The following is a 15,653-nucleotide window of genomic DNA, read 5'->3' as shown; positions in this document are numbered from 1 at the left end:
GTGTGAAATCTTCTAAATGATAAAACTAAGCTGTTAAAACTTACTGCACAGACATATATGTATGACTGCAGAGAATTTGCAGGAAATCTTGCTTAGTTTCCATTTAAATTTAGACTGTCACGAAGGGCAATTTGGCATTTATCGCTTCAACTGCAGGATAACCTGTATTTTTTGAGACTTCCTGTTGAAGAGAGAATTTTCTGTGGGCTTCTTACATTTCTGTACATCTTGCAAGCAGAGGCACTGACTGTCTTTGTTCCAGACTATTTTTTCAAGGATGTTGGTACAGTGAACAGCTTTGGAAGATGGAGAAGCAAAGATCAGGCATGCTTACTATCCAGTATAATAAAGGTAATGGGCTCCCTCTGGAGCAAAGTACAGATATGGTTACTGCCTACTATATGAGATTCAGGTTTCCTAAAGTCAGGGTTCCTTTTTTCTGTTCCACCACTGAGTATGCAGATATCCATCTGGACCATATCCATCCAGACTATATCTCAATTCTGTGAGAACTGGAGTAAGGAAAACTGACACCCATGCTTTGTGCTGTGCTATGAGTAATAAAGTTTTTTGTCTCTGACCCAGGAGTCTTGTATCTTCTGGCAGTATCCATAAAAATAATAGCAGGCTAACTTTTTCACTTGTAAGTAGTATCTCAAATCCTTCACAGTTCTTGACACTTTCCAGGTGTAGAGGTTTATGGACCCAGGAAAAATCTGATAATTGGCTAGGTATAAATGAAATTTGAAATGTTGCATATGAGTTTTTACTCAGATTCCTAGAGTTTTAGATAGAACAGCTTAAGATCCGAGTGTGCTACTAACATCCTGGGGCTCATTGATAAGATTTGTGAAGTAGGGGGCACCTGGGTGGCTCAGTGGGTTAAAGCCTCTGCCTTCATCTCAGGTCATGATCCCAGTGTCCTGGGATTGAGCCCTGTATCAGGTTCTCTGCTCAGTGGGGAGCCTGCTTCCCCCTCTCTCTGTCTCTGCCTACTTGTGATCTGTCAAATAAATAAATAAAATCTTTAAAAAAAAATTTGTGAAGTAGTACTTGCTCTCAACCATTACAAACTATATAGCATTGAATATAGTATTACTGTTATATTCTAAATGCTTTTGTATATTGATAGGCTGAAAAAAGTTATTTTGGGGAAAATTATGCAAGATAAGCTGGCAAACGCATATTATGTAGTAATTTGTGTAGAGAGTCCATGTGACCAAAATGGATGGCTGACCATACTTTGGTTCCTAAATTTTGCTTGTGTGACTTGAAGAACTTCCTGGAGGAAGACCCTTCTTCCAACTTGAATTTTGCAACCCCTTTCCAGGTCCAATTATTACCATGTCATCAATGACCCAAATAGTTTGTTCTTGGGAGCTAAGCAGACTGAATAATTAAAATGGACATTGGCTGTTTTAGTTTTGCTTCTAAGCTAGAAACACCAAATGTGAGGCTTACACAGAAGAAGACATCGTGACTGAATGGCAAAGGGAACCTATCAGATACATAGGCTCTGTTAAGGCCCTGAACATAAAGCCCAACATTTACACAAATCAGTACTAAAGACTAAATTTGGGACTGTGGTAACTGCGTGGTTAACAAGTTAATAATCTTGCCTCCAGCTCTAATGTATGTTTAACCATTTTCCTGGTATTGGGTTTAAAGCTAACAATGAATATGATTGCACTGTATGTCTCTTTTTTAGACATTCGTTCAAGTTAGTTCTAACCTCTAATATACTTTTATTTCCTTTGTAAGCTCTTTAAAATCACTTTTGTACAGTAGAATTTATGATTGTGTTAGATAATAGTGATGTATAAAAGGATAGAATGGGTGTAAGAGTAGGTGAGAGGCCAAGGGAAGTGCAGAGTGAAAGTAAAAAGTGCAAAAGAAGCTGTACTTCAAATATACAATGCTTCCTGTGAATGCACTAGACATGATGGCTCCTGTTTAGAAAGTATACACATGAAACTCTTCTTCAGAGATCAACAGAGACTTTGCTTTGAGAGGACATAGTAGATTTTGACCTAGTAATATGTAGTTCACCATTCAAGAAATTAACATTGATAATCTTGTTTGTAGGAAAAAAAAGGATGCAGAACAGTCCATTTCTAGCTAGCAGAGTCTGCTCATTTGGGAAAAGACCTTGTGTTTATTGTATGCAAAGTCAGCCCTTATACTTCATCTCCCTCATGGCCTACTTGACCTGCTGGCCATCTGTGGCGGATTACATTTTCCAAGATGGCTCCCATCCCATATGTTCTTCTGCAATGCGACCTGTCCACTCCCTCTCATCAAGAGATGAGTCCAGGAAGTGATTATGCTGAGTGAAATAAGTCAAGCAGAGAGAGTCAAGTATCATAAGGTTTCACTTATTTGTGGAACATAACAAATGACATGGAGGACATTGGGAGATGGAGAGGAGAAGGAAGTTGAGGGAAATTGGAAGGGGAGGCGAACCATAAGAGACTATGGACTCTGAAAAACAACCTGAGGTTTTGAAGGGGCGGGGGTGGGAGGTTGGGGGAACCAGGTGGTGGGTAATAGGGAGGGCACGTATTGCATGGAGCACTGGGTGTTGTGCAAAAACAATGAATACTGTTATGCTGAAAAATAAATAAATAAATAAATTAAAAAAAAAAATGAGTCCTTTTTTTTTTTTTTTTTTTACTGCTTGAATTTGGATGGGTCCAGCAGCTGCCTTGACCAATAAAATATGGCAGAGCCCTTAACTGGCCTGGTGCTTTCTGCTTCCTGCCTCTTCAAAGCTAGTTGTCCTGGAAGAATACAAACACTTTGACACCATTCAACAGTAAGAAGCCCCTACCATGTGGAGTGACTCGAGCAAGTGACTCTTTATGAGATGCCACATAAAGAGAGGGGCCAAGGAGTACCAAGGAACGAGATAGGTGAGTGAGGATGCTGAGGTAGAACTGGATCCTCCAGCCCTAGCTGCCTTACTTGACAGCCCCTGAATCAGAATGAATAAGTCCATTGAGCCTTTCCTGAATCCCTGGCCCACAAGTTTGTGAGTAAAATAAAATATTGTTATAAGACCCTTAGTTTATAAGGTAGTTTGTAACAGTAATAAATATTTGGAATACCATCAGTCTTGACTAAAGGGCAGTTAGAAGTTAGGGGGTACTAACAGATAACAAACTATTTTGACCTTTTAAAAGAATTGTCTTATTTGTTTGTTTGTTTGTTTGTTTAAAGTGGGAGAAATAGGGGCACATGGCTGGCTCAGTTGGTAGAACATGAGACTTTTTATCTCAGAGTTGTGAGTTCAAGCCCTATGTTGGCTGTGGAGCCAACTTAAAAAAAGTGGGAGAGGGGCACCTGGGTGGCTCAGTGGGTTAAAGCCTCTGCCTTTGGCTCAGGTCATGATCCCAGGGTCCTGGGATGGAGCCCCGCATCGGGCTCTCCGCTCCGCAGGGAGCCTGCTTCCTCCACTCTCTCTCTGCCTGTCTCTCTGCCTAGTTGTGATTTCTCTCTGTCAAATAAAAAAAAAAAAAGTGGGAGAAATAGTAGTGGTCATTCATTAACAATTTATTCACAGGAATGATAAGACAGCACACTGACTTCATTGGTCATCTGCCTTATCTGATTATATCCATTTTTTTAAAGGCTGGCTGAAGCTTTCCGTTTCATATTTTCATTGCTTTTCTCTCATTCTTTTTTTTTTTGAAGATTTTATTTATTTGGCAGAGAGAGAGGGAGATGACAAATAGGCAGAGAGGCAGGCAGAAAGAGGGGGGAAACAGGCTCCTTGCTGAGCAGAGAGCCCGAAGCCGGGCTTGATCTCAGAACCCTGAGATCATGACCTGAGCTGAAGGCAGAGGCTTAACCCACTGAGCCACCCAGGTGCCCCGCTTTTCTCTCATTCTTGAGATTCTTTGGCAAATGGTAACATAGTGAGAAAACAAGCTCATCTACTGATTAGTCCTCCTTTGCCTTCTCCTACTGTAATTCAGGTTTATAGCAAACCTTCATCTTAACTTGGGATATTGTGCAACATTAAAAAAAAGTTTATTTTGTCTTACTCACCTCTCTGCTTCTAATGCCTGAGATATTTCTGCCTGGTTTATAATGGGTTGTATAATTTTTTTCCCCATTCTGAGAGCAACTGGGCAATCAGTGGGCCTGTGCGTTTGCTGAGGAAGGAGGGCTTCATGAAGCTCATTTTGGTGGTGAGACCCTCCACTAGAAGACATCTACATTGGTTTAGGAATGAGGAAACTTGGAATTTTATTCAAAGTGTTGCTAAGTGTAGGTATAGCCTTGGGTATGTGACATAACCTAGTTGGGCTTTATTTTCTTACTTGTTGAAAATGAGGAGCTAGGTGTCACGGTCTCTAGGTTACCTTCTACATCATGATCTTTGTGTTTTTGTCACTCCCATTACCACCACAGTTATACTGCTTTTAAAATCTGATTTTATATTTATGTAAAACTTAAATATGAAGTCTCTAGATAATTTTTGTGTTCAGAATTTATCAACGGACACATACTCAAAAAAAAAGCATTTGTCATAACTTATATCTAAGCTGGTTTAAGATTTAAAATGTTTATAGTAATGAAGTTAAATTGCACTAGAAAAAATATATCTGTCAAGGACACAACCTACCCCAATGTGCCATTCATTTGCATCTATAAGGAAACCCAATTATAATAGCTATTTTCAAGAACTAATATCACTGGAGACTGAGCAGAGCTACCCTCTAGTAGAGCAAGCAGGTAACAGCACGTCCTAAAAAACTGACCTAGACAGGAACATGCACATGGTGAGCTCACCCACATTTTGTTATTCTCCTGTGGCATACTACATTTGATCTAAAATATTGTTGCCAATGTTTATGTAAAGTGAGATTATAATTAATCACTATGCTAATTTTAATAATCTTGTGCCTCAGGTGGATTGAGGTGCTAAAATTGTATGTCATGGGTTCCAAAAGCTCTCATTTTTAGGTTGGACATGGTACCTTTTGCAACCAAATACCTCTTTGGCAAAAGTTATATAAGACTGGCATAAAGTGAAAGGAGCAGGTTCCTAATTGATTGTTGTTGCTGCTTTAAGATCTGTCTCAATGACACATTTATTGAACTCCATACAACCCAGATCAGGACACACACCATATTTACGTGAGAAACATGGGTCCTTTTTCCTAATCATTCCTTGAGGGAGTGGACTGTTTTTCCCCTGGTCTGTTACACCTTATGCAGGAGCTGATGGTTCCTTAATTTCAAATAATAGCAGGTAAGATTTTGACTTGGGCTTTTTTAAATCTACCCGTGTGCAGAGGCTGCTCAGTGAGGTGGCATGATCCTGGTCCTCCCTATGCTAATAACTAGTACTAGAGCCTCGGGAGCAATCTCTAATCTTTCCGAATTTTGTTCTCTGATTTGTTAAATGAAATGGATTTCAAAAATTTTTCCTTGAGGCTTCTTCCCAGTCCAAGACTTTGATGAAGATGAAGTCTCTTTCCTTTGCTGTTTAGGCAGGAGACCTCTCTACTGCCGTCTTCTTGCTTCTTACTTTCTCCTTGGGCTTATGAATGAAGCACCGTTAATGGTGACAGACTAGTGTGTCTGTCCACTCTGCCACCATCTCTTTTTCTCCCAAACTGCCGATAGAGCCTTTGAAACACATGCCTTCACATCCATTCTCTGTTTGGCTCCCACACAATAGTTCCTTACAAAGAATACTCTTTAAAACAGAAACAAAAACACCAAGGCTTATGATTTTGCTCCTCTCCTTAAACCATGGGAGATGGCTTCATGTGGCTTTTCAGTCTGAATCCCAAGCCCTTAACATGGCTCACTAGACTCTCTGCTCTGTAGTCCCTCCGTAAACCTCTACTACTTTGCATGCCGGCCTCATCTTTTACTTTGCCGCAGCCTGGAGTTGTCCCACGGAATACCGAAGTGGTGGCTTTGTGAATATGAATACTTTGTTGTGGTATAAATTTATTGGGATAAGCACAATAAGTATATACTTTTACCAAGGACTTGGTGACATCAGGCTGAGGGAGGTTGCCAGGTATGGCTTCTTAAGTGTTCCTAGTTCTTCATGGGGCATGTGCTCAGTTTTGTGGTCATGGAATTTTTCATCTCCAGAGCAAGGATTTGTTTTCTGTCTCTAAACAAATTCCCTGAAACTCTAGAGAGGATATGTTATATGGTCACCAAATCTGCTTTCTCTGGCTATATTACCTGGTTTTAACATCCCTGAGCTAACAGGGCCATCTTGCTACATGGTTCATACATTGTATAATAATGGTTAAATGTCACACATGGATACTTAACTTGGAGCAATAATCGGTGTATGGAGAGGCACACTTGGTGATACTTTAAGGCATAGGATGGAGAACCTACTGCAGGTCTGCCTTCTGACTACTGTACAACTACATGGGCCTTTCTCAGTTCTGCCAATGCCATGTTCTTCCCATTCTTTCCAAACCCACATAACACCTTCCTTTCTACTTCGATAATTCCTACTCATCATTTAAATCCTCTCAGTATTTGAGTCACTTCCTCTCAGAAGCGTGTCCTGTTCTTTCAGAAGGTTGGGGATCCCTGTTTTATACTTCCATCATGCACTTACTCTCCTCTATAAATAGAGTTCTTGCACTTCTAGTTCAATGATTGTCCCACTTTTAGATGGTAAGCTCTTTAAAGGCAAAGATTATCTAATTTATGCTAATGACCCAATGTTAAGCATGAGGCCTGACATATAGTTGTCAGTCACCCAATAAAATATCTGTTGCGTGACTAAAGGAATGAATGAACAATGGAAGGGGAAGTCATAGGTGAGAAGAAGAAGTGGATCACAAGGAAGGAGAGGAAGTACTTCCTGCTGATGCTGATGGTGGATCTATAAAGAGCTAGGAAGGGAAAATGAGAAGGTCTCCTGCCTGGCCTGTGAGCCTGATTTCAGCTTCCAAGGAGGTCTAACTATTAGAGTCCACCGAGGTTTCTTGTGGAAGAGAGACCATATTGATTGAATAAGATCTGTGCAGAACACTTGGCAATTCAGGAGAAGCACCAGAAGACAGCAGCCCTGACGTTCAGAAGTGGATCTGAAGGGGCGCCTGGGTGGCTCAGTGGGTTAAAGCCTCTGCCTTGGCTTAGGTCATGATCCCCGGGTCTTGGGATCGAGCCCCGCATCGGGCTCTCTGCTCAGCAGGAAGCCTGATTCCCCCCTTTCTCTCTGCCTGCCTCTCTGCCTACTTGTGATCTCTGTCTGTCAAATAAATAAATAGAAGTGGATCTGAGCCCAACAGTATCTATACCCCAACACATATTAGGACTTTTTATGGTGAACTTTGAGAAACTATGTTTGTCCTTTGTTTTCTATCTTTCCTTTCTGTTCTTCCCCATTGATAACAAAACTACTAAAAAAGGAAAGAAAAAGAAGAATCTTTAGAGAACCTCAAGAAGCTTTGTGCTTGCTGGTAAAATAGGCAAGCATTCTATGTTTTCATCCTCAGTGGATCAGAAGCAATGACATTTGGAAATAGGAAAAGAAACAAGAATTTATTCAGGAAGAGAGACAGGAGAAAACGGAGAGTGGACCAAAGCTGCTTTGAGATTGTGATCCCGTGGGACCCATCAGGTATCCCCTTTCTCATATCCACCCCTAATCAATAATATTTTTCTTTTCATCACTTTTGATTCCCCTCTAATTACTTATGATTCTTTTTTTGTCAGAGTAGCTCCTTTGCTCCTGGACATTGGATCCATTTCCAATGGCTAAAGGATTTGATGCACTGAGAGTATCATTCATACAACAGGAAACCAAAAATAGAAGTGTAACTCCAGAATCCCTGGAAAACATAAGTAGATATGGTTAGGTACCATAGGCTAACTGTTGTAACAAACAACACCATAATCTCAGTGATGAAATACTCATGAGAAAAAGTTACTCAGGTCTACTGAGGGTCAGTGAGGAGGGAATAGGAAGAAGCGAAACTCTGCTCCACACAGTGACTCGGGGACTCTGGCTTTTTTCTGACCCTTTTTTCTCTTCCACCCTCTAGGTTATGTCTTCCTCTGTATTTAGCCCCTAGATGGGTAAAGAGAGATCGCTCATGGGAGGGTTGTCTTAGCTAGACCTGAAAGTGGCAAACACTTCCATCTTTTCTGCAGGCTTGAACTAAGTCACATGGCTGCACCCAGTGGCAAAGGCAGCTGGAAAATATGGTTGTACTAGTCTCCTAGGGTCATCAAAATAAAGTATTGGGTGGCTTAAAATCACAAAACTTTATTCTCATAGTTGTGGAGGGTAGAAGTCTGAAATCAAGGTGTCATCAGGGCCAGACTGCTTCTGAAGGCTTTAGAGAAGAATATTTCCTTACCTCCTCCTAGCTTCTTTCTGGTGGCTAGCTGGCAGTGTGTCGTCATTGGCATGCAGCTATGTTTCTCCAATTTCTTCCCAGGTCTTCACATGGCTGTCTTCCCTCTGTGTCTCTGTGTCTTCTCTCTTTCTATGTGGATGCCAGTCCTTCCCTCATCCCTCTGTGTCTTCTTTCTTTCTATGAGGATGCCAGTCCTTGGATTAAGGCCACTCTAATGCATTACAACCTCATCTTAACATGACTACATCGACAGAGACTCTAATCCCATGTAAGGTTACATACACAGGTACTGAGAGTTAAGACTTAAACACATGTTTGTAGTTTTTGTTGTGGGGGGGTGTGGTTTGCAGGACACAATTCAACTATGACAGTGTCCTAAAGGAAAAGAGAAATTGATGAACCACTATTCAATGTCTCTCTGCCTTGTTGTTAAGATTCTCCATCACAAGTAATAATGAATAGGAAAGCCTTTTGAAGGCTTTTTTTAAAAATAAAGATTTTATTTATTTAATATTTTCAGAGAGAGAGAGAGAGAGCAAGCAGAGGGAGCAGCAGGCAGAGGGAGAAGCAGGCTCCCCACTGAGCAAGGAGCCTGATGTGGGGCTCCATCATAGGACTGTGAGATCATGACCTGAGCTAAAGGCAGATGCTTAACTGATTGAGCCACTCAGACATCCCTTAAGGCTTTTTTTGATGGTCTTAGAGAACCAAGCCTTTATTTATAACTTTGTTTCTGTAAAAAAAAATTGTATTTTTAACACCTGACAACTCTGACTGACCAAAGAACTTTTGGAAGTTACCTACATCTAAGACAAAATTGCTTGTACTTCAGGGACTTTCCTTCCCCCACTCAAATAATGTTACAAGTTTTTTTGAAGTAGTATGTGTCACATTTTGTAATACTTTTAACTCTGGTGGTTCAACAAAATAGAGTAGGCATATTAAAATTAATACAGTCATGTCTAAAACTCTGTGCCTATTAAATATGCTTAGCCTAAAATCAATAAAGATTTCCTTTTTTACTTAGGCCACTGTCATCTAACTGTGGTTTCTGCTCTTGGCATTTTCCATCTTAGTCTTTGCTCATCTTACCACACTTGATTAAGTGTGCACTTTGTTAAATCAGCCATGATTTAATAAAAGAACAGTGGCCTTAGAATCAGAACTTTAGCTCTGTGATTTTTCCCTTTAGCTCTATATTTTATTAATTTTGTTATCTTGGGGAACTCACCAAAACCACTTCCTCCCTCAGTGTTTTCATCTGTACTGTGATTGATATTAACCCTTTCCCTGTGTGGTGGTGAGAATCCTATGGATTCCTTAATATTTGAGGGTGTGTCACATACCAGTATTGCTGTAAGTGCTTGACATGCGTCAGTGAGAACAAAGTTCTCAGGCTTCATGGGGCTTCTATCCTAGGAACTAAAAATTATATGAATTATAAAATGCTTTACCAATGTAAGGTGTTATCATCATTGCTATCTTAGCAGCAGCAACTCCAATTTCTCAAATATCTTTAAAAATCTCATTATGCATTAGCTCCTAGATATCAGGAAGTACATAAAAAAGAAAATCTTGCCAGATCCCCACTGGACACTGTCATTTACCTTCTTCCTACCCCATCACTTCAAATGTTAACCTTTCAGGAACTGAAGTTATCAGTACACTCTGTGGTTAGCCTCCCCCCAGACTTTCTATTTTCTCCTCTTTGATATCACTGCCTTGGTCTTTGGTGCTGAAATTCTCCCATCTCCTGTGACTTGAAACAATGGAATGATTTTAACCCCTTTTTCTTTTTCATGGAGTCATGGTATAACTGAAAGACATTGAATTTGGAATCAAAAGACCAAAATAAAAACTTCATCTTTGTCACTCCTTGGCAAGAGGAAATTAGGGAATATCCTAACCCTCTTTTTTTTTTTTCCCTTTTTATTAATTTTTTCAGCGTAACAGTATTCATTCTTTTTGCACAACACCCAGTGCTCCATGCAAAACGTGCCCTCCCCATCACCCACCACCTGTTCCCCCAACCTCCCACCCCTGACCCTTCAAAACCCTCAGGTTGTTTTTCAGAGTCCATAGTCTCTTATGGTTCGCCTCCCCTCCCCAATGTCCGAAGCCCTGGAGAGAGGTCAGAACCAGAAATGCACTACCTCTCATACAAGTGTGAGCCACAGGCATGACAGGAGGGGTGTAGGATAGGGGTGAAGAAAAGAGAACAGAAAAATAGGGGCTGAATTCTAAGAAAATGTTCATAAGAAAAGAAGTGCTAAAAAAGGAACCAAGGAAGACAATAAAGGAAGTGGGAACCCAAAGCAGCCCATAGAATGTGATTTTATTAAAGAAGCCAGAAGAATAGGAGTTTGAGAAGAAGGTCATTCAGAAATCCATGTTTCTTGGCATGCCGAGAAGAATTTCCCTGCTTCCTGTTCCATGTGTTGCCCTGATTTGTATAACTGACCGCAGACAATACTTGCATCTTTTTTTATGATGTTTGTAGTTATTCTGAGAATCTTTATTACTCATGAAAATAAACTTTCAACTTCTATTTAGGCAAAAAAAAAAAAAAAATCTAAGAAATAAAGAATTTACCCATTGGAAATTTAACCATAAATATAAGCTGGGTGGTGAATATTGAAAACGTTTCTTTATTGCATTTAAAGTTCTTGGACCCCTATTATTATATGGGTCATGCAGTGAGTTAAGCTCCATGTGGAATGTGAAAATAGGCCTCAACACAGGGCATGTGGGTGGTTTTGTCGGGTGAAGGACTGACTCTTGGTTTCAGCTCAGGTCCCGATCTCAGGGTCATGATATTGAGCCTCACGTCAGGCTCTGTACTTAGCTGGGAATCTGCTGAAGATTCTTTCTCCCTTTCCCTCGTCCCCTCCCTCCACTTGCACTCTTCTCTCTCTCAATAAATTAATAAATCTTAAATAAATATTATAAACAAATAATCTTAAATTGACAATCATAATTAAATCATATAATTGTAAGTAAAAAAGTCATTAATAAATAAATCTTAAAAAAAAATTCTGCCCTCAAGGAGTTTAGAATCCAGTCAAACAGATGCCCTATGAGGATACAAAGTTAGTATCGAACAGTGAGGCACCAAAAAAATTGATCGAAAGTCTCAAAAGTGGAACTGAAACACCTACAACACCATAACGTCTTATTGACATTCTTCATATGTAGAATATTTACTTTCTACTGCTGTAATGAACATGGCACTACTAGCAGCTGTTTTATTTACCTATGTTGTGAGATTTCACTTTACACTTTCAAGATAGATATTGACATCTATGGTATGCTATATGGTGCAGTGTTTGTGCAGCACTTTCACTCTGTCATGGAAATATATTATATAAAAGCTTAAGTGATATTTCAGAACAACACCAAGCATCCAGAAGTTTATAGCTCATTATTAAAATTGGAGGCCCGGGGGTGCCTGGGTGGCTCAGTGGATTGAGCCGCTGCCTTCGGCTCGGGTCATGATCTCAGGGTCCTGGGATCGAGCCCCGCATCGGGCTCTCTGCTCCGCAGGGAGCCTGCTTCCTCCTCTCTCTCTGCCTGCCTCTCTGCCTACTTGTGATCTCTCTCTCTCTGTCAAATAAATAAATAAAAAATCTTTAAAAAAAAAAAAAATTGGAGGCCCGATTTGCGACAATGTGGATGGAACTAGAGGGTATTATGCTTAGCGAAATAAGTCAATCGGAGAAAGACAACTATCATATGACCTCCCTGATATGAGGAAGTGGAGATGCAACATGGGAGGTTTGGGGGGTAGGAAAAGAATAAATGAAACAAGATGGGATCGGGAGGGAGAAAAACCAAAAAAGACCCTTAATCTCACAAAACTAACTGAGGGTTGCTGGGGGGAGGAGGTTAGGGATAGGGTGGCTGGGTGATGGATATTGGGAAAGGTATGTGCTATGGTCAGTGCTGTGAAGTGTGTAAACCTGGTGATTCACAGACCTGTACCCCTGGGGCTAATAATACATTCTATGTTAATAAAAAAATAAAAAAAAATTGGAGGCCTCAATCTGACTATTTAAAGCTATGTACTATGTATTTGGGTGTTTATAGAGAAGACACTGTTATGAGAGGCTGTCCGAACATAATCAGATGTTACTCACTCATAAAGCATTGAAATGTGAAGTACACTTCTTTGCAACTTACATTGCAATGATGCACCACAGTTGCAGATATGTTGCCAGTTTTGTTGACCTTTCTATCCCCAGTGGTTAGGACAGTCTATCCCTAGTGCTTAGTTCCTGGTACATGGTAAACATTTGACAGATGCTTATTGAGTAAATGAACCCAATTTCCAGACTAAGGGTGCTCCTAAGCAAGGTCAAGTAAGGGGGGCACCATGGGGATGGGTGAAGGAATAAGTGGGTTGGCTGAGGGGATAGCAGAGGATTGGGAGGATATGGTGGGGGATTTCTGTGAGGGCTCTGACAACAGTGGGAATTGGGTTTTCAGAGGCTTCTGTAGAGGTTCCTCTAGGGTTTTGTTTCAGAAAAAAAGAGGCCCATTGCCTCTTTCCTGGCTGTGGGATCCAAGGTGTCACTGGTGGGGTGTGTCCGGTCAAGCAGAAGAAGGGTAGAGAGAGGAAGGGGCAGAAAGACTCGGTTGACTCTAGATGAGAATGTGGCAAAGGTGTTTGGGTGTACTAAAGCAGAGAGGAAGGGCAGTCCCAATAGCAGTGGGGAGAGAAGGTAATTTGCCTTCTCCTGCTTATTGGAAAGCTGACTTCCTAATTTTGGTAGCCATTTCCATGTAAGAAACATTTTTCAGGTTGATTTTTCTTGGTTGAAGATTACATATATTTGTAATAATAATGGTAGAATCAACAATAGCAATAACACATTTACATGTGTTTTCAAAGTGTATTTATATGCTTTATCTCATTAGGTTGATCCTTACTTTATTTTTACATTTAAGTATTCTGTGTATTATACTTTGAATTTGTTTTCTAGGAATAGGGATGAGTGTTTAGTGTGTGCATGTGTATTTATACAAAATATGCTGGGCTCTGGTTGCATCCACAATTTAAGATGTACAAATATACAAATACGGCCACCTTGATCCAGAAGATGAAATTGGGTTTCCTGTGATAAAAATCAGCCCTGTTTTCTTTTCTTACCAAGAATAATTCTGGAACTTTATATATAAGCTCCTTGAAAGCAGGGATTGTGTTTTATTTATCAGTTAATTAGGAGAATTAGGTTAAGATTAGTTATACAGTGTTTTAACTGCTTGAATTTCTTGTATTTGTGTTATCCCATGTATTCCATATATATTTGACAAAGCTTAATTAACTGCCTTAAATATATTATGCATCATGCTTGGTTCTGGGAAATTTAATGATCTCTTTCCAACCCGTGCGCGCGCATGTGCACACGCGCGCGCGCGCACACACACACACACACACACACTCTCTCTCTCTCTCTCTCTCTCTCTCTCTCTCTCTGTCTCACTATCCCTGACCTGAAGAAGTGCCTAATGGGAACATGGAGTTATGAGATGTGTTGCAGGTGGTCCGAAGTGTACAGTGGAAGGAGGAGGCCCAGACGAGGGAGTGGTCTGTGTTACTTGGTTGATGGGGAACAGCTTCTCAAAGCTTCATGACAAAAGTCATCCTTGAGCCGAGTTTTGGAAGATTATCATTTGGAGTCAAGTGAATAACATCACAAAACTGTAACTTTCTTACCTGCACTTTAGGATATTAACAGTTAATCCTTTTCCTTGAGTAGCCTCTTCACTGGCTGGAATGTATCTCTTCAGGTTCAGAGACACATTCAAGACTGGTAGTTTTCTCATCATGCATTGTGTCTGTTCCATGTTGAAGTACCTGTAGGAAGAAAATTAAGTGCAGGTTTTGTGTGTGGGTTGAGAGCTGATCGAATTGAAGGTGTGTCAAGAACCAACTAGCAGAGTCCCCAAATCATCTGAGTCCCTGGCATTGTTTTTTCAAGGCTTTCTTCATTGTAGCCGTCCCAGTCCCCGATGGTAATTGGTTGAATCAGATTTAACAATGCAGTTAGATAAACAGTTGTGGCAGCTGCTGCCATGGCAACGTCACCGTCCTTACCCTCCCAGCGCGCGCCCCTTCCCCACCCCTCCTCCTCCTCCTGCTTTCCTCCAGTAAGTGCATACTCGCTAGTGGTCTGTGCAAGCAGCAGGGTTTAATGGCAGAGCTATTTTCTTTCCAAACTGTTCAAAATGATGAACGAAGATGCAGCTCAGAAAAGCGACAGTGGAGAGAAGTTCAACGGCGGTAGTCAGAGAAGAAAAAAACCCAAAAAGGTAAATGGCCGGAATTAGGAATGTCTGTAGAGAGATGTGTGTGTGTGTGTGTATGTGTTAGTGTGTAATATCAATGAGATTACAGAAACCGTGGAGCATTATGAGTAACTATAGACTATAGCAGTGCCAAACATTGCTTTTTAAAGAGGCAGGTGCAGACTGCTGCTTTCTGAGAACAGGAAAGGAACCAGGGTACCAGGGTTCGTAATGGATACGGTGACTGGAGCATGGTGAAGTGAACAGAAATAAGGTGTGTTCTGCATGTGTATTATTGAGGCTTGTGGCCACTGTTGGACGCTTCTGGTGTTCACTGGCTATATACAGAAAGAGTCATTTTATTTTTAGAATGAGTGAGTTTAAAAGCAAATGTTAAGCAAGGTGGATTGTGAAGCAAAAGGAAGATTTTTGGCCAAATGTGTGCTCGGGGATGATCTTCAGATGGCCAGAAAGCAAATGCCTTTTGGTTCCGTGCTGAGTGTGTTCTTCCTAAGGAGAAGAGACTGTTGTGACAGGAGAAATATGATCCTCTGCGTGATATTTCTTTGGTGTGTTTAGCTCCTCTACGGTTTTCCCAGACATGATAGTGTGATAGCTCTTTCATTGATTAAGATAAATGGCCAAGATAAAGATATTATGGGCTGGGGGTGTTGGGTACACAAAGCAGCCTGTAGGATTTCTTAGCCTGGCACACATTCCCACATCCTTGATTTTCGTGGAAACGATACCAGTGAGAAACAGTGGGAAAAGATGCAAACTATTCAGCCCCACCCAATGCCAGCACTTCTTTCTTTATGGCCTGACTCCTTCTGGTAAACTGTTGCAGCCTCACCGAGCAATGTGAGCCCCACCTCGGACGAGATGTCTTAAAAAAAATTCCCCTAAAATCCATTTATTTCTTGAGGCAATAAGGTGGGCAGAATCTAAGAGGATCCTAATGTAAATGCATTCCAACGTTAGATGCTTTGCATCTTGAATGAGCAC

The 15,653-nt window shown here is 40.8% G+C and overlaps 1 protein-coding gene across 10 annotated transcripts in view; it reads left to right on the top strand.

Moving 5' to 3' along the window:
* The first annotated feature begins 14,520 nt into the window (after positions 1-14,520).
* The window catches only part of ANK2 (ankyrin 2), a 337,670-nt gene continuing 336,537 nt past the window's right edge, over positions 14,521-15,653 (top strand). For 6 of the 10 annotated variants that reach the window (XM_045997652.1, XM_045997649.1, XM_045997665.1 and 3 more), the window contains exon 1: positions 14,524-14,672. In XM_045997652.1, coding sequence (XP_045853608.1) covers positions 14,589-14,672 — 84 coding nt within the window. In that variant the 5' untranslated portion in view covers positions 14,524-14,588. Of the gene's footprint in view, positions 14,673-15,653 lie in introns of all 10 variants that reach the window. The other 4 variants (XM_045997636.1, XM_045997637.1, XM_045997625.1 and 1 more) reach the window with 3 other exon arrangements.

This window comes from Meles meles, chromosome 2 (assembly GCF_922984935.1).
Source record: "Meles meles chromosome 2, mMelMel3.1 paternal haplotype, whole genome shotgun sequence".
NCBI lineage: Eukaryota > Metazoa > Chordata > Mammalia > Carnivora > Mustelidae > Meles > Meles meles.
This window is presented reverse-complemented; position numbering and strand designations above follow the sequence as displayed.